Source organism: Diprion similis, chromosome 8, assembly GCF_021155765.1.
Source record: "Diprion similis isolate iyDipSimi1 chromosome 8, iyDipSimi1.1, whole genome shotgun sequence".
Lineage (NCBI taxonomy): Eukaryota > Metazoa > Arthropoda > Insecta > Hymenoptera > Diprionidae > Diprion > Diprion similis.
In genome coordinates, this window is record NC_060112.1 from 12,574,580 (window position 1) to 12,592,500 (window position 17,921).

The 17,921-nt window shown below is 34.8% G+C and overlaps 4 protein-coding genes across 7 annotated transcripts; 2 read left to right on the plus strand and 2 right to left on the minus strand.

Moving 5' to 3' along the window:
- The first annotated feature begins 76 nt into the window (after positions 1 to 76).
- Positions 77 to 7,735, plus strand: LOC124409619 (annexin B9-like). Of its 3 annotated transcripts, none has more exons than XM_046887351.1 (7): positions 77 to 188; positions 500 to 560; positions 1,371 to 1,752; positions 3,193 to 3,345; positions 3,466 to 3,639; positions 3,855 to 4,036; positions 7,613 to 7,735. In XM_046887351.1, the coding sequence occupies exons 2-7, from the start codon at positions 531 to 533 to the stop codon at positions 7,673 to 7,675; spliced, it is 984 nt and encodes a 327-aa protein (XP_046743307.1). In that variant the 5' UTR covers positions 77 to 188; positions 500 to 530; the 3' UTR covers positions 7,676 to 7,735. The 3 variants fall into 3 exon arrangements, with proteins under 3 accessions (XP_046743307.1, XP_046743308.1, XP_046743309.1); XM_046887352.1 differs by lacking the exon at positions 7,613 to 7,735 and adding an exon at positions 5,669 to 6,067; XM_046887353.1 differs by having other exon boundaries at positions 185 to 208.
- LOC124409620 (DNA repair protein RAD51 homolog 3-like) lies at positions 6,967 to 16,523 on the minus strand. The gene is given in 9 exon segments (XM_046887354.1): positions 6,967 to 7,887; positions 7,963 to 8,145; positions 8,301 to 8,429; positions 8,633 to 8,781; positions 15,772 to 15,878; positions 15,966 to 16,093; positions 16,202 to 16,308; positions 16,384 to 16,489; positions 16,491 to 16,523. Coding segments are annotated over 9 exon segments (975 nt in total). The 3' UTR covers positions 6,967 to 7,854.
- On the minus strand, positions 9,393 to 12,365 carry LOC124409616 (protein asteroid). 2 transcript variants are annotated; one of them, XM_046887345.1, is made up of 2 exons: positions 11,868 to 12,005; positions 9,393 to 11,677 (listed from the first exon to the last, which is right to left on the minus strand). In XM_046887345.1, exon 2 carries the CDS (start codon positions 11,657 to 11,659, stop codon positions 9,668 to 9,670), a length of 1,992 nt encoding a protein of 663 aa, XP_046743301.1. In that variant the 5' UTR covers positions 11,660 to 11,677; positions 11,868 to 12,005; the 3' UTR covers positions 9,393 to 9,667. The 2 variants fall into 2 exon arrangements, with proteins under 2 accessions (XP_046743301.1, XP_046743300.1); XM_046887344.1 differs by having other exon boundaries at positions 9,393 to 12,365.
- On the plus strand, positions 12,518 to 14,409 carry LOC124409618. The gene has a single exon (XM_046887349.1). The coding sequence runs from the start codon at positions 12,773 to 12,775 to the stop codon at positions 14,069 to 14,071; it is 1,299 nt and encodes a 432-aa protein (XP_046743305.1). The 5' UTR covers positions 12,518 to 12,772; the 3' UTR covers positions 14,072 to 14,409.
- Positions 16,524 to 17,921: the final 1,398 nt, after the last annotated feature.

The window sequence follows — 17,921 nt, forward strand, 5'->3', positions numbered from 1 at the left end:
TATGTATATTTTCGAATGTGGAATGCACGTCCGTAAGCGAATCCGACACCCGGTATATCGAAGCTTAAAAGCGCGGTTCCGCGATCGTAGAGAGAAGGCAGGCATACGTGGAAGTGGGTGTGACTACCGACTCCTTCTTGGTTTGGAGTGGAATCTGTGGAGTAGTGCATCCACCGTTGGAGCGGAAGGTAGCGTTTGTTTCTCAGGCGTAAGATCAATTATTGGTATTATCGAATTTACTACCTCGAAATCTAAGCGATCGCGGCTTATCGTTGGCGTGATATTTGAAACTTGTATACTGCACTAGAGCGCGGACGTTGTTATTTGTTATTTTTAAACTAAGCGTGAGATCTATATATGGAATTTTTTTCTTCGGATTTTATATCTTGTGTACTTTCCAAGGTGTCCAAAATGCGTCATCGGTCTGACGTACATTATCCATGAATTCATGATTCACGAACCGGCGTTATTATTAATACTATTACGTATTGTGTTTCAGCCTGCAGAAGTTCCAGATCAAAAGCAACAAAATGTCCCAGCAACAATACTACCCTTTCAAGGTATTTATCTCACATCTTTATATTCCACATTTCAAAGGATTTCCATGGGCGTTTCTGCAGGAGCCTGACCCACTTTCGCCCTTGTATTTACTCCTAACACAGTAGCACCTTGCACCACAATACCATGACATCATTGCAGTATCTTGATTTATAATTATTTCACGCATCAATACAAATCGCGTGCACCTTGAGCATTGACTTTTTTTTTTATAACACCTACAGTTTCCAACATATATATATAGTATGTACATAAATTCATCTCAGCAGCTAGTATAATTGACACAGAAACTTCCAGTACCTTTACTAAAAATATATTACACAAGGGATGGTTTTACTTCACGTTTGTTCCTCAAATAATTTTCCTTTTCCTATTTTAAAAATCATCCGGTTTCAAAACTTGACACATAACAGAGAAAAATTTTATATCTAATTAATAGCTTTTTGTAAGTGCTCTTGCCATTATAAAAAATTTCAAGTAATACCAAATATATGCGTTTAAAAAAGATTGTAGCTTTAAGAAGAAATCAAAGAAATTTTGAAGACACAACTGATATTTCGGAATATTGTCAAAATCTTCTAAATAGAATTACTAAGATCACTTGACACTCTGCATACCCACTGCTCCATCCCTATTTCTTTAAAAATATTTTCTCAACCTTGTAACGGTCAATTCTTAGAAGGAGCATAATATTTACTGATAAGGACTATTAATCATCCGGTGGCTAGCCTCAGCTTATTTACTTCATAACAGCTGTGTTATCATCTGTTACAACCACAACTACGGTTGATAACTTCATCTTGATTTTTCAGTGTACACCCACGGTGTACCCAGCAGAGCCCTTCGATCCCATCGCAGATGCAGCGATTTTGCGAAAGGCAATGAAAGGTTTTGGTACCGATGAAAAAGCAATCATCGATGTGCTGACCAAGAGAGGAATAGTTCAACGTCTAGAAATTGCAGAGGCTTTTAAAACTCAGTATGGAAAGGACTTAGTCAGTGATTTGAAGGGTGAGCTCACCGGGAAGCTCGAGGACGTTATCGTTGCTCTTATGACCCCACTTCCCCATTACTATGCCAAAGAACTTCATGACGCTGTTGCTGGACTTGGTACCGATGAGGAAGCGATCATAGAGATCCTCTGCACGCTGAGCAACTATGGAATCAGAACCATTGCTGCTTTCTATGAAAATTGTAAGTTCTTCAGCTTCATTCATACTTTTAATTCTAGTCAGTTTCTTTGTATCCCTCAATCAAATCATTATGCATGTCTCATCAATGACTTTCCCCTGCATTTTAAACATTATCAGGAACCTGAAGTTGATTAATATTTAAAATATGGCAATATAAATAGAAGGAAAATAGCCATTTTATGACACATTTTCTCCCACTATCATTCGATAATTATCATCAAGAATACACAATATATTCAAAATGACCGTTACGCTATATATAACTCATACAAACCTATGGTATGATGTCATTACTTTTTACGACATACCCACTCACTCTTCAATGTATTCAGGGTTACGTGTCTGCATATGTGTATTAGTTGGTTGGGTATTTTCTGTACATTAGCAAGGTTATTCACGAGTTTGTATCAATATTAGTACCACATGCATGTAAATCAAAGAATTATCACCAGTTGATTTATTTTTAATTTGGAATAAATGTGAGATATTGTCCTTAAATGTAGATCGATTTTTTAAACTCGTAAGTTCATACTAATGATTGTTCGCGATTATCAATAAATGATGAGTGTTAAATTTCATGAAAGAAAATGTTGGCAAAAATTTAGCTGTTGATCATGTTTTATCTTGTCTGGTCACATTGCAGATGTTTATTACGCTGAAACAAATTGACCAGATTTTGATTACTTTAAGAAAAGCAAACAAGTATATGTATACTTGTCTTGGCTTGTAAAAATGCAGACATAGTATATATGAGAATGATGGAATAATAGAGCGTGTTGAACAACAGGTGATAAAAATTAATTGCTAGAACATTCCAAAACTAGAAAATTTAGTTTTGTAGACTTGATATTTCAATACTACTCTCATAGCATTCTTAATAACTATGCCATCCTGAAATGTAACGATTATTACTGAACACCACATTTAGACACATAAATTGGACTTGATTCACTGAAATGGCTGAGTCCTCAGATTATAATATGTACTTGGTAGAACATGCATTTAATAAAGTATAAAAATTATTATTATTCCTGTGTACTAGACAAAGCAAAATGATCATATGATAGAAGGCGATAAGAGACATCAATCAATGTTTTTCTAAGTTCTCCATTTTCCATCCTCTTGATTGTTAGGAGCTAGCACATTTTTAATAAAATAACTCATAACACCACAGCCAATCCTTACACTACTTCTCAAATATCACCTTTAGTATTTCTACCTATGATGTCATCTTTACTACTGTGTGGCTAAAAATAAAATTTCATTGTGTGTACCCAGCTTTGTAGAGCAAGAAAATATTTTTATTCTTCAGTTTTCTTATCAAAATATCTTTCAGTTATTAAGGAAATTTTATAGTGTAAAATATTCGCGTCGGTTGAAACGACTTTTAAATTTCTCAATATTATTTCGTTTCATAAGATTTTTCTTATTAATCTTCCAGTATACGGCCATACTTTGGAAAGCGACTTGAAGGGTGATACCTCAGGACATTTCAAAAGATTGTTGGTTTCTTTATGCCAAGCCAACCGGGATGAAAACCAGGAAGTCGATGTGAGACAAGCCCAAGCTGATGCCAATGCTCTTTATGAAGCTGGTATGCCTTCAGCTCATGCATTTGTACACCAAACATAATTATAAACATTCTAAAATAACATTACTAGTGCACAATTCGTAGTAAACTAACGAATATTATTTTCCATATATTCTATTGTAGGTGAAAAACAATGGGGCACTGATGAATCACAATTCAATGCCATCTTGATTTCTCGCAGCTACCAACAATTGCGGCAAACTTTCCTTGAGTATGAAAAATTGTCTGGTCATGACATTGAAGTTTCTATTAAGAAGGAATTCTCTGGCAGTATTGAAAAAGGACTTCTGGGCATTGGTTAGTAGTTTCGCATTGCTACGGATAATTCAATCCATACAGACATAATCATTTGTATACTTCTAATATTTAACTATCATCTCCTCAGCATTTACTTGGAAAATTATTGTTTGAAATACTCCAGTAAAACGTCTATTGAAATTAGTAGCTGTTACGTTGATACTTGTAAAGCAGATGAATGCTTGTATTCAATAATTAGTCCATTCCTTTCACAGTAAAGTGTGTCAAGTCAAAGGTGGGATTCTTTGCCGAACGCCTGTACGCCAGTATGCATGGAATTGGAACTAAGGATCGTACTCTCATCCGTATAATCGTTTCACGCAGTGAAATTGACCTCGGAGATATTAAGAAAGCCTTTGAGGACCGTTATGGAAAATCACTTGAAAGTTGGATTGCTGTAAGTGCTATGATTTACAATTCATTAATGATGTTACATCTGTGGTATTAATGAATCTTTCAGTTACTGCATGATTGTACGTAACATAATTTAGAGCATCAAAAGCTAAAACATCAAATCATATAGGATATAATGGGCTAGTGGTCGGCCACTTTTTTATTTGTACTCTTATTTTTATCTCACCTATAATCAGAAGTTAGCATTCACTTGCGTAACAATAAAATTTCCCATTTTATGAAAATTATCACTTTTTTAAAGCAGTGTCCTTAACTTTTTTAATGACTAAAGAGGTAATAAATTTTCATGATAACATAGCTGTGACTGACCACTGGACCCATTTTTAAAAATGGGCTAACACTGGCACATTCATCTTATGGTGACTTCAAGTTACTATCATCTATCGCACATGTACGAAGCCAATACTAATCATAATGGCCTGCATTTTCAGCAATTTGAAATCATAACTGTAAAGTAAAAGTTGTATTTGAATAAGTCGTGTTCCTGATTATTGAAATGTTAATCAGGTCAGGTAATGGGAGTTTATCACCGGTAGTCGGTTTTAGGGTTTTTTGATTAGTTTAGGTTTTCAATTGACGAATGATTCAAGGAAACCCCAAACAAAATCAAAGTTTATTCTATACTTACATTCCTTCGAAATTGTAACAACAGTTAAGAAATCTCTTTAAAAAAAACCCGAACTTTAGATTGTCAAAATATATTTATAAATTCTTTCAATTTTGAACGTTTATTTGACGGTATTTCAAAGGATTCGCAGAATCATCGGATATTTCGTAACAACGTATTCATGCTACAATCCAATATTACACAATAAGAGAGAGTTACTCACTTCCTGCCTCCCAAAATGTGAAATCTGGCGTCATTACATGTTGCAACACAAACTTACATTTATTGTTAACACATGCACTGAATACTAACTATTCATTTCTTCTTCACGAGAAATAGTAGCTTTTGTTATACGAAAATTCTCATCATCCTACATACACCCCCATGCTTGGTGAGTTGAATTCTGACTACCTATTACACGGGAAATACTCAGGATCGTCTGAATCCAAGACGCATGGTGTATTAAAATTTCATTTCAATGTCCTAACGGAATAACAAAACATGTGCTATCAGCATCGAATACAGAGAATGAAATAAAAAAAATCACTGAATCAAGTAAAATACTGATACCCATTGATCATGGTTTTGTTTTTCAATTTGTTAAACACATCGCGATAATTAGATTTTCGTGTCTACCTACTGATTATTGGTTTGTATGAAAAGATCTGTACATAGTAGCTATCAAATGTGCAACACAATCTTGTATTCGTATGCAACCTGTATTGAACATAGTTTTTTCGGTTGATAAATTTCAAAACATTTATTGATGTTGCAACAAAATAGTGGAAAACTTTCATGAAATGTATTCTGAAAACTCAATATTACGGATAAACAAAATAATAAATGACATCAGTGGTAGTGTATGTCCTCCAGAAGATACAAGTTTCACATAATATTCCTCTTACGTCAGTAAGTTCGAAAAATTTTGTTATTTCTGAAATAAAATTAAACTTCATGACCATTTTCAAACATAATTAATTGAGTGAGGTGACTGTTTGTTTGTTACAGGGAGATACGTCTGGCGATTACAAGAAGGCTCTGCTCTCTCTAGTTTCCACATAAATGTGATGAAAATTGATAATGTTGCCTAGCTTTTAGTACGTTCACTATTATTTGACTTGAACCAGTCAAAATCTGCCGCTTCGATAATAACATTGAATTCCAGCCAGTGATATAGATACATATAAAGGTCAACTGCCAAATTGAAGCTAATTTCTCAAACCGGCTGGTCAAGCAAAGCTCAGTAGTTTCCAGAATAAATAATTTTTTACACAATTTACAATCTTCAAAATTGTGAATCACTTTAAAAGTACATTTCTTCACACGAATATTTATAAAGATATAAAAAAAAAGAAGTGTGCTGCTTTGATGTTGCATAAGTATCGTAAGATAGCATTGAAGGTTTATGAGAAGTAAAATATTTTAGAGATTAGTCTTCATTTCCAGGTATGTGGTAAACATTTTGAATCTACTGCAATTGCTAATAAATCAAAGCTAATTGGTCGTGGATATGCAAATTTTAAAAGGGAACAGAATTTTCTTTCCTATTTTACAAACTTGTAGAATTTATCTCTAGAATTATTAGTAACACATGCGTGAATTATTAATATATTATTGTGTTCTTTACTAAATTAGTATATTATTCATCTCTTTATAAATGTTTTTTCAAGACATTATTAGGCTGCTTAAGAGTCTCTATACATGTATTATACAGTAAACATATATCTCTCTTTTCCAAAATAGATGCTATTAATGTGAAGTGAAGGTTGTACGATCAGAGCAGCAATCTTCTGTTGTTATATAGAATATAATTAAATTTATAATGAACAAAAGAATCAAGTATCATTCCATACGAATTGTAATAAATATGCATTAACTTTTCCAACAAGTTTTCAAGTACTTGTCATATAAAAAATGTAATTTAATAAGTATCATTTATATATCAGTATGATAGATTCAAATACCGTGAAAACATTCCTTTGTGAAATAAGTCTTGTTAAGTTCGAATCTCTTATAAAATATAATAGAAGTTGACGAGTTTGTAACTCCACGAACTTCAGTTGGGAGAGTTGGTGCCTTCTGATTTATAACTATTCATTGCCTCGTAGACAATATGTGCATTTAATATTCTAGAAGCTAGTGAAAAATATGTATGCATGTGTATGTGTATGTGTGTATGTATCAACAGTTGGCAGGAGTTGTATTTCAGTAATAAGTTTGTGCGGCGGAAAAATATTTAATAAATCCAGCATACATAAAGTGAAAAATATGTATGCTGAATTATATATATATACCCACATACACATCCGCACACACGCACATTAATATAAAAACAAGTTACGTAGTACCTACTTTCTGTGTTTTGAGAGCTATTTACAATATTTTATATGGATATTATTTTTTGCAATTGTGAAATTATTTTTGCTTTCATTGCTTTTGACGTTATTTTCTTAAAAAAAAATTTATTTAGAGAGCATTTCACTGTGTCAATGTACAATCTACAGAACTAAATAAATGAAGTTTGAGTATACAACGTTTTGTTATATTCTTGTGATCTAGTATTATATTTATATCCTATATTATGTAAATACTATCATCATGATAATTCCGTATGTCATCACAGTTAATTTTTTGAGAAAGTGAAGGTAGTTGAGCAAATAAATTTTCTATCTAGTTTGGTCAGACATCTATTTTCTAATGTCATAACAATAATTGAGGCGTGCGATTATTTGAAATTTACAATTGAACGACTTATTCATATACAAATTATAACTAAAATTCACCATCAAGAAAACTAACGAATCTCAATTGATATCAACTTAAATAATTGGATAAACAAATTTTGATCATTTATAATCTCCCTTTAAACTAATAACTGTGTCTGATAAAAAATACGTATTAAAGTCACAGTTCTACTATAGATAAATTGACTCTTATGTTTTATTCTTACAGGATGACTGTTCAGGCGATTATAGAGACACATTGGTCGCATTAGTCGGTGGCACTGGCAATTAAAGATTGAAATATTGAGTACAAGTCTGATTATGAATATATGTTGTTTGCAGCTTTTTTTTTTTTTGAAAAGTTATGGCTTGATATAAAAATGAAATTATGTACGAAAAATTATTATTCACTGTGAAATGCTTAAAATAAAAAACATTGTCTTACTAATTGTTGGACAGTATACCATTACTCTACATAATATCTCTAATACCACCTGCTGTTACCTGAGAAAATAAAAGATGCTATCTTAGTATTATAAACAATTTATGTGCGCTCATATATCAACCTATCCGCCATACCTGAAATTTCGACGAAACTTCTGGCATTGTAGGAGTCTTCATAGCACAAGCTGAAAATTTATTATCATCTAGACGTGTGAGCATAAATCTTTTATGAACTCTGTGAGCACAAAGCAGTCCACTGGCTGGAACTAAATCATCATTGGCAATGAACGAAGTAACTAATTCATTTGTGACAACAACCTTAAAAAAATAAAATAAAAATATTACATCAGCTAAATTTCCAATTAAAAATCTGTGTTGATCATTTCAGAAAAATCAGAGGGTTTCCTCATACTATTGTAATGTTAGAATTTTTAATTGTTTGATTGAGTTTACCGATATCAGTTCATACTTACAGCCAAATTAAATCTCGTTGCCAACTTGTTCAACTTGTCCAATATCCTGAAGCATTTCTGTGTGCGGTGAAAAGTGTTCTCGATACTATAGCGACGGAATGAAAGACTGTCCACTATTATGAGACGTATCTGATGAAATCGATAACATTCATTACTCAAAATTTTTGACGTATTTATTTTTTTCTACGTCAAATGTGAGTTTACCATATCTTGAAAACAGTAAAATAGATTGAGAAAGAAAAAGTGAAACCAAGTCGGGACCATAACAATAACTGCTGAGTTCATGCGATTCAATCTCATTTGTAACTTTATAATAACTGTTCCCGTCTAACCTGACAATTTTTATCTAGTTCATTGAAGTTTCCCAAAACTGTGGACAATTCATCAATCGATTGCGGCTGAGTAACGATTATGTGCTTCAAAATTCTGTCAATGTCAAAGTTCCGGTCTCCAAAACAGACACGACTAGCCATTGCCATCTCTGCGGAATTGTTTTGCACATTTAAATTTATGTTAACTAAACTTTAGTACAGTAGAACCTCGTTTATCTGAGGTAATATGGGAAAAGCGTACCTCGGACAAGTGAAATATCGGATGATATGGCAAACATAGATAGCTCAAGCCATCATGATGTTCTCTCTGTCACTCCACAAACGGAACTATCTCATTTACAGCTTGCAATGTAAAACATTGCAGCAAACTTTTACAAGTTTGTGTTCAAACAAAGTAACGATACAAAACTAATTGATACACAGGCATAACGGATTATTTCGTTTTATCCGAGCTTCTCCGAATTATCCGATCATACATCTCGGTTAACGTGGAGTGCACACATGAGATGAACATTCCGGATGAAACGAAACCACAGTTGATCAAAGATCAGATAAGCGACATTCTACTATACAATTCCTTGGATTCACAAAACTGCTTCATAGCTAGAGAAATTCTTGCTACCATTACTTCATTATAAAATATTACTTTGACTCCAATAGAGATTGCATAGAGTGATTCACTGTGAACATTGTGATGAAAATTTTGAGCATACTTCAAGGTGAAAGATACCTTATTGAAGCAGACGAAGATATCAAAGGATCATTTGTTGAAAAAAAAAATATAACAACCAGGTTAAATTTGTTACTCTGATAGAATATTATTTACATTTGTAACAATGTATAAGTTTACTCTCTTTGCATACCTTATTCTTACGCTATTTCAATGGTGACTATGTACAAAATTATTGTAGTAAAATAAATCTATCCTTAAAATACTTTTTTAATCGTTACCAAAAGTTTCACTTTTGTACAGGTCGCTCCATTAACAAATGTACACTATTTTACAAATCCTGTGTACCGATGAGTGATATTTGACTACTCCATTGCATTAAGAACACAAAACGGATTGTTTGGATCTATAAAGGGATGATTTTTTTCTAGAATTTCGTCTTCACTAGCACAGCTCATGTACTCATCTTCATCAACTTTCTTTGATTTATTTTTATTTTTACGCCTTCTCTTCTGGTTTACATTATGTTCAAATACTGTGGCCAGTGGTGTTTTAATGGCATTATTAAGTGAATTGAAAATTTGTAAAAGGCTTGGAGAATCTTTGAGTACAACATTTATGTAGGCTTCTATGCTATTGCGCTTCTTGAAGTTGTGATACAAATTATAGAGCAATGTACCATTATAAACTTCCGCAACCTTTGGCTGAATACATGGATACCCGAGCAAAGCATTGAGATGCATACTATACCTCAAACAACTTTGAAACTGTGAAAATGAATGAACAACGGTAACATTAAACGCTTTCGGGCTGGACGATATCTTTGGGGGAAGATTAAAATAGGGGATGAAAAAATTCGCTGCTGAAAAACAGTCCTCTGGTGTCACATATTTTCCAGTATGGATGAGACTTGCATTTGTTGGAAACAACACCTTGTCTACCAAAGGTTTTCTATTTTCGACATTCATTTTAATTACATCATTATATTTAGCCTTCAGTTTATGTACTGAACGACAAAATCCTAATTTTTGATCTATGATGCCAAACAGCATTGAGCACAGCAATGCATAAATGTGGCAGCTAGTCACCAAAGGTTCATGTCCTTGCTGGCTCCAATAAATGATAGTGGCCAGATACAATCTCCACTCAGGCAATATAAGATCTGCGTTGAATTCTTTTGGAGTTCCCAAGGTGCGAGTTAATATGCCTGCTCTGACAGTAAGAGGAAGTGTGTTGAGATCCTTCAATGGTGGAAAATGAAATGAAAAGATCTCTCTGCAGGACTGTAGTTGATAGCGAGTTGCTCGATTATTGTTATCTCGTATAACATACTCTAAATTTTTCTTCACATCTTTTCTGTTCGATGTCAAGAGTTCAAAGATAACGCTAATAATTTTCAAACTTCCAAGATGCGACGCTGGATAAAAATAATCTTCAATTTGTGGTGGGCAAAACAACAACTGGCGATACATCATATCAATGAAATAGGGAGGGTATTGTCCTTTGCTATACTCGTCAATGAACCAAGGTGGAGCGGCCCTACTTAAGAAATTTTCAGTACATAAATCTATTTCATCATAATCACTGATATTTTCATCATCCTCGTCATTGTCATATTCGTTGTCATTATCATCTTCATCGTTACTGTCATCATGCTCCTGATCATCATCTTTATCGTCGTAATCACTTTTTGAAGACTCTTCCAGATTTATTGAATCTTCTAAAACTTCCAAGCTACTAAAATCCTCTTGGAATCTGAAAGGTGTATTTACTCCGTTTGTTTCTACTTCATCTACATATTCTTTGGAAAATCCAAGTGGTGCTAGCATACGGGGAGAAGAATTTGTATAACCAACAATAACTGCTTCCATTTCCCTCATAATTCTACGCCGATGTTCCTTTTGTATCCTACTAAGCACTGCTCCAACAGCGCTGTTCAAGGTATATGGTTGTAGCCAATTGAGTAATGCTGCAATTCGCCGCTGTTGTTCATTGCTATTTTTCTTAGTTAGTTTAGACAATTTCAAGTTCTGGAAAAATTGCTTAAAAACGCCACGCTTAATGTAGTCATTGCCTAATAATGTGGCGATCAAAGGTAGCAGAGATCGGTCCAAGCCTCCAAAACTGTCCAAGAACTTTTTCACTCGATAAATTTTACACCTCTTAACATATCCATTTGTCTTTCGGCCTTTAACGTATCCCGCGTCCAGTGTATCGTAAGGTATATACAACACTCCGTAGACGAAAAAATCAGAGTCATAACTAAGCACTGGGCAGCCTAGAATCCTAGCAACAGCAGCAATTTCATCATCAGCTTCAAAAGCACACTGAGCGTACTTGACACCCTTCTCATCCATTACATCCCTGAAGACTTCCTTCATCAATATGGGAAAAAATTTCAAACTTTGTGTAGGTGTAAAGTATGACGCCATTTTAATTTTAGATCGTAGACGAGAGTATGCAGTTTTAATTTTTTTATTTTCATATCCGCCATCGATTAAGACAAGTGGAGTAATCTTGCATCTAATCAAATTATCAAAAAACTCTCTGACGTGTTCTGCATACCTGTCGTAATCACCCCCAAAGGCACAGTTGCAACGGGCATGCCAATTGTAGAGTTGGCACGCTATGCTATTACCGTCAATGACCAAATATGTGTCATGCAATTCGAACGGTTCCAAGTACTGCTCTGAATGCCTTGCGATGAAAGTCGTCAGCCCTCGAATTCCCATATTGAATAATTTTCTGTATTATTGATGCGAGTTCTGGTCTATTATGGAGAATTTAAATTGTATTTTTATTTTTTCAACAATCTTTTCACCACCAGTGTTAAAGTTTCGAGGTTATGATCGCTTTCTTCGTTGGCAGTCCCCTTCGTTCCACAATTGTAAATATTTTTCAGCTTCTGGTACAGAACCGAGAGAAGTCACGTGTCTCAGTAAGCATTATTGGAACATGTGACATTATTTTCATTTGTTTCTCAACAAGTTATGACAAATGACGAGATACAAAAACAGCACACGGCGCAAACTTAACCATTCCCATTTCTCGCTTCGTGCTTCCACGGAGCGTGCTCTTCTATCACTGGCTTATATTTGATCATGAGAGCGAGACGGCGAGACGCTCTATCGATGGCCTACCGTGGTGTGACAGAGACAAGGAAAACGTCCTAACCAAACCTAAGCTGCTACGTCACTGATGCCCTAGGGTCCCTAGAACAAGGGTAGGCGAAAATGCACAAAAATTCAACATAAACATGGCGATCCGAACGCAAAATTCTGACATTCCAGGAAATCTACGCGACGGTACATTAATTAGCGCGTGTTTGCACGTAAAGTTTACATGTGCATAGATGAAATTCCGGTGTACCGGCGTTAGCTGGTCAAAAAAATGTGCTAAACGAAAACGAAATTCTGGACAGAAATCGATAAACAAAATTTGAAGAACAGAGAACGAAAAAATGAAAAAAAATGAGTGATGATTTGCACAATTTGTTTTACTATGCGAACGTGTGCCACGTTTGTAAAGCTTTTGGCGGGGAACTGCCTTTGAAACGTTGTGGTAGCTGTAGAATGATATCATATTGTGGAAAGGACCACCAAAAACAACATTGGCCACAGCATAAAGACCTGTGCAAAGTGTTGTCAGGCATGTTGGGTCAAACAAAGAATACGTGTATATTTGAGAAATGTCAAAATCCGTGCACAAAGTTATGGGCAAAGAAAAAGAGCAACTTGATGCTACTCGCCCAGTTAAAATTAGGAAGACGTTTAGAACACTATGAAGAAGAGATGTTCAAATTTCCCCGAGTATGCCGTACCTGCCATGATGGTCAGTCCGTGGGATTAAAAGACTGCGAATTGTGTCCAAGCGCTAGTTTTTGCCCGCTTCATAAAACAGACCAAATCAAACATGTCGATCAGTGTAAAGCGCTGAGACTCTGCTTCGACCTAGACATTGCCGGGACTCTATTTGAACGAAAATCTCCTAGACACATTGTTCCGTTCCATACAGAAATGGCATACCTGCCAAGAACGATAACAGATTTTATACTCCTTTACGTAAATGAAAACAAGTCCCTACCAATGTCATCGGAATGCCAATTACTATACAATTCAGAATATTTTACCAGACCATTAACTGTTCTATATGCAATCGAGAGACTGGAATTTAGAATAGAATCAGATATGATTATGCATATAATTGGGGCTAATATGGTTGAAGTTGACGGGCTGGATGTTTGGGAGATATTACTACACTGGCTTCCTCCATTGACCACTTTAACGATCGTTTTGATCGGCCCAGAATTAATCTGGGGCAGCGTGAGGCCTAATATCTGCAATTATTGTGTCGCTAAGGATATGTGCGTTAACGTAGAATTGAGGAACATGCTCTACCAAGATTATGTGACCAGTCAATGGTACGAAAAGCCTGATTTTTTGATTGGTTACAACATGGGTATTCATGAATGCGTAGAACTTGGTTCAGCCAAAGACACATGGACACCATCTATTAAAACTTTGGCTGAGCAAAATTGTCCACTGGTTCTAACTTCCTATACGCTAAGCGAAGCTATCGAGGAGCACAAGAGACTTTGCATTATTCTAGGAGATGCTGCGACCGATGTCTGCTGCGAAAGAAATCCATTCTCAAGTCTTAGACCACACAGGGATTTTGAAACTGAAGGCGTATTTTATCAGAATCAATTTATAACTATCTATCAAGATCTTTGTTCAGCAAGCATATTTAATGACCTAAAATTAACATAATACGAATATTGGCGATATCATTTCAGGTCTTTCCTAGTAAGTGAAAAATTCAGGTATATTTAACATGAACCAATCACATTGTGCGATTAAACCTGCAGTATCGCGCAAAAAACAAAACGCATGAACCTTATACAGACTAATCCAGAAACTAGTTGAGAGCACTGCAAAATCACTGTACACAAAATTCATTCTGTGCTATATCATCCTACTCGGAATTATAGCTATTCCATGAACAGCAAGAATAAATTCAGAACTAATCAACATAGAGTTATGTTAAAGTTGAAGCTGAATTACTTAGAACGTGCATGGAGAATATTTTTAAAAAAAGGATTAGAATTGCCGCTGTGATCACTCGGAATAACCACTAATAATCCAAAGTTGTTAGCAAAATAGTAATATTCATTGTATAATTAGAAATTATACACAACACTGTGTTAAGCATAACGTCTAAATGTAAGACTGATATTTTAAAGAACATTCCAAGACCAAGTAGAGTGACTTACATTCCTTATAAATTATGATCAAATATTTTTTTACTCCTTGGTAAAACGAACCAGAAGATCAGAATGTTTTTTAACTGGTATTTACAAACCGATTCACAAATAATATCCATCCTCAATAAGGTAGATAAAGCTCTTATATACCGAACTAGGACTCATATTTCCTAACAAAAAAGAGAATCGGAGTACAGCAAAATGCGATCTTACATTCTAGTACTAGGAAATCCTTTTTTTTGTACTCTGCTACGAAAAAACTTGTAAACCATACTTCTGTCACACGAAGTATCGTGTACACTATGAAGGCAAAATCTTTTTCATCTCACATATTTGCAATATTCGTCTTCGGCTCACGCACGTACTTTCCAACAACTTATATTGCAAACTTAAGCTCGACATAAAAAGACCTACTTTGCTTACTTGATGTACAATCTACTATTTTCAAGTAAAAAAAATCGCAAGTAGTAATTTAAACGGGATTGAAATGATTTTTGATAGTGTTGTAATTATTCAGTTTTTCCACTAACTTCAAAGCAATTGGGGAAATAGTTAAGTGTCTGGCCAAATCTACCTTCACGAGGATTGGCTACATTTATGAATCACCATGTGTGTCATTGAAATAATTCAAAGCCATAATTGATTGTACAATATCTAATAGACTTAATCTACCTGCTTTCTTTTTTCTTATTTTTTTCTTTAGTACAAAAATCATTCAATTAGTGACTTTTAATAATATTTACAATTTGCAAGACTTTACACCTTGTGTACACCAATCATTGTCATAATAGCAGTTTTACCGCAACCTTTGATATAATATTTATTCTGAACGATATGTACCTAAACCAACTTTGATGTCCCTAGAATTTTAAGCCCATAGAAGTTGGAAGCATGACTAGATGTGTTTATGTAATGGGATTGCGAGTAAATATTTTACTAATTGTACAAAATGGGAGAAATTGATGAAATAAATGTCAACGTGTTGATGTTTTATCACATACAATAGAAGTTGTAAGAACAGATAACTGAAAATATATTAAATACGAGATAAGTGAAATGTTCATCATTCAACTGAGGATACTCGAATAAAATAATTACCGATAATGCGTGCACAAAATTATTCTAAACACTACTCTGAATGGGTGTATTTTGTCCATTGCTGTTCAATAAATAAATTTCAATCATATACGTTCATTCAATTTTTACCTTTCAGTCTTGCGATGCATAGTCCGCTCCTTGTATCTATATACAAAGTCTGACCACCCAGTCCACTGTGTGATTCACTCATCTGAACATTGATCGATATTTGCATACTGAAATTGAATGATATAAATTGCAAAATCTTTTCTCACAATGGAGGGTTTGGTTATTTAAGAATTTATATGAGTGTGGATATCTACCAAATTTGCGTTTTTCCTGATCCAGGAGCTCCGCACAGTTCTGTTACAGTTCTGCATTGGAATCCTCCGTCTAAAATATTGTCTAACGTTTGACTCAATGTTGTTATCTTCGCCTGTAGCAATTCTTCCTATAAAAAGAAACATGTCAATTTTAGATTATTATGCAAGTAGAACAGATATTCACGGAATTTTTCTCAAGTAATCAAAAATTCCAAAACATTCATTTTCACACTCACTTCCAAGATATCCAAAGCAGAGAAGCTTTTGGGTACTTTACAACAAAGTCTAGCCGCTTGAATGGCATCAATACATGTAGCTTCCGAAGCTGAAACAGATTGCAATAATGGTGGTTTAGAGTGGTGAAAATGAATTGGAAGAAAAATTGCATACTCTATGGTTTTCTGTACTCATATTGTACCTGATTCACTCAAAATGTCATTCACATAACAAAAGCCATGATTCTTGAGTTGTGAAGTAACCGTATCTGTCAACGCAAGACTAGAAATTGGCCGCAACATCATATTTTAAAGACTTACTACCGTTTACGATAATATTCATATATAATCACTGTACATTGTATATTTAAGGATTCAACTACACGAGTAATTACGATTATTGTTTGGATAATGGTTTTGAGGTATGATTCCTGGAGGTTGCAAAGGTACAAACATGTATCATGATTTTCATTGATTTAACAAGTCATAACGAACAGTGTGCCGTAACGTGGTCGTAACAACCGCGGACGAAACATATATGTTTTACAACGGTAACAAGTTCCCTATCGTGAAAGAAATTCACATGAATTTGTGGACATTACTGATCAGCAACACGTGATCCACCAACAGTAGAATAACCATTCCTAAGCCTGTGAAAATGACAGAAGAATTTGAATATGATTGAAGTTGGTTAAAACAGTTGCACGTGTTCCTGGTTCAGGAAAATAATTGGGATACGAATACAGTTCCTGTTCAAAACAACGCAACGCACTGTTATTTCGAGTATAAATTTGAAGCGTCGATTGTGTCATCCAATATATCTACAATCGAGTTTGTAGGAACCAGTTCTTCTATGGATCGTGATCTGGAGACTGATTGGCTCTTCACGAGCCCGTAGATTGGACCGCGATTTGCGTTGCCCTGGCGAATAGAAATTCGTACCATCCCCGGGCCCGAGAAAGGAATTCAAATCAGGATTGAAATACATAATTTGTTAAACTATGAGGTTAAATTGAAGCTTACCTTTGTTTCGTCGCTGTTCAGCATGGCGTTGTTTTAAGTATATTTAATAATGGATCAATTTAGGTTATATACAAATCGCATTACGGTTTGTGCACTCATGATAAAGTTACAAGGAATAACCTTCGAATTGTCACTTATAGGTATGCGAGAGTAGCTCGAGCGTATCATCGTTCGACCCACGCGGCAGCATGGCAGTACGTTGACTGAAATGGATTGAATTCTCAGTCAATGAGCAGCACGTAACAATCATGCCCAATTCTGCCGTAAAGTGCTGCCGAACACCCGTGGCGCATGTACAAATTTGAATGCTCCAAACCGAAATACCTGGCAGTAGTAGTTGGCAGCAGAATTTTCTAGATCCTTAGGAACTGACTGATAAATTTGTTCAAAGTTAAATATATTCTGAAATAAATTCAAAATCGTAAAGTTATTCCGCCTCAATACATTAATAGAAGATCTAAACCATCAGTAATGTTACTGCGATGTGTCAGGTGGGTGTACCGATACTACTGAGTACTGGACAATACTATTGTTGGCCTGTGTGGTTTGCGTTATTTTTTACGCAATAGATACTCAATTATACAACGTTACGTTGATTAGTTGACATTAGTCTCGGTAGTGTGAAAGAAATATTATGAATCTTGTAATTCATACAGCAACGTAAATATACGCTGTTATTTTCTTATTCATCATTCACTATACGTTGTAAGTTTGGGCA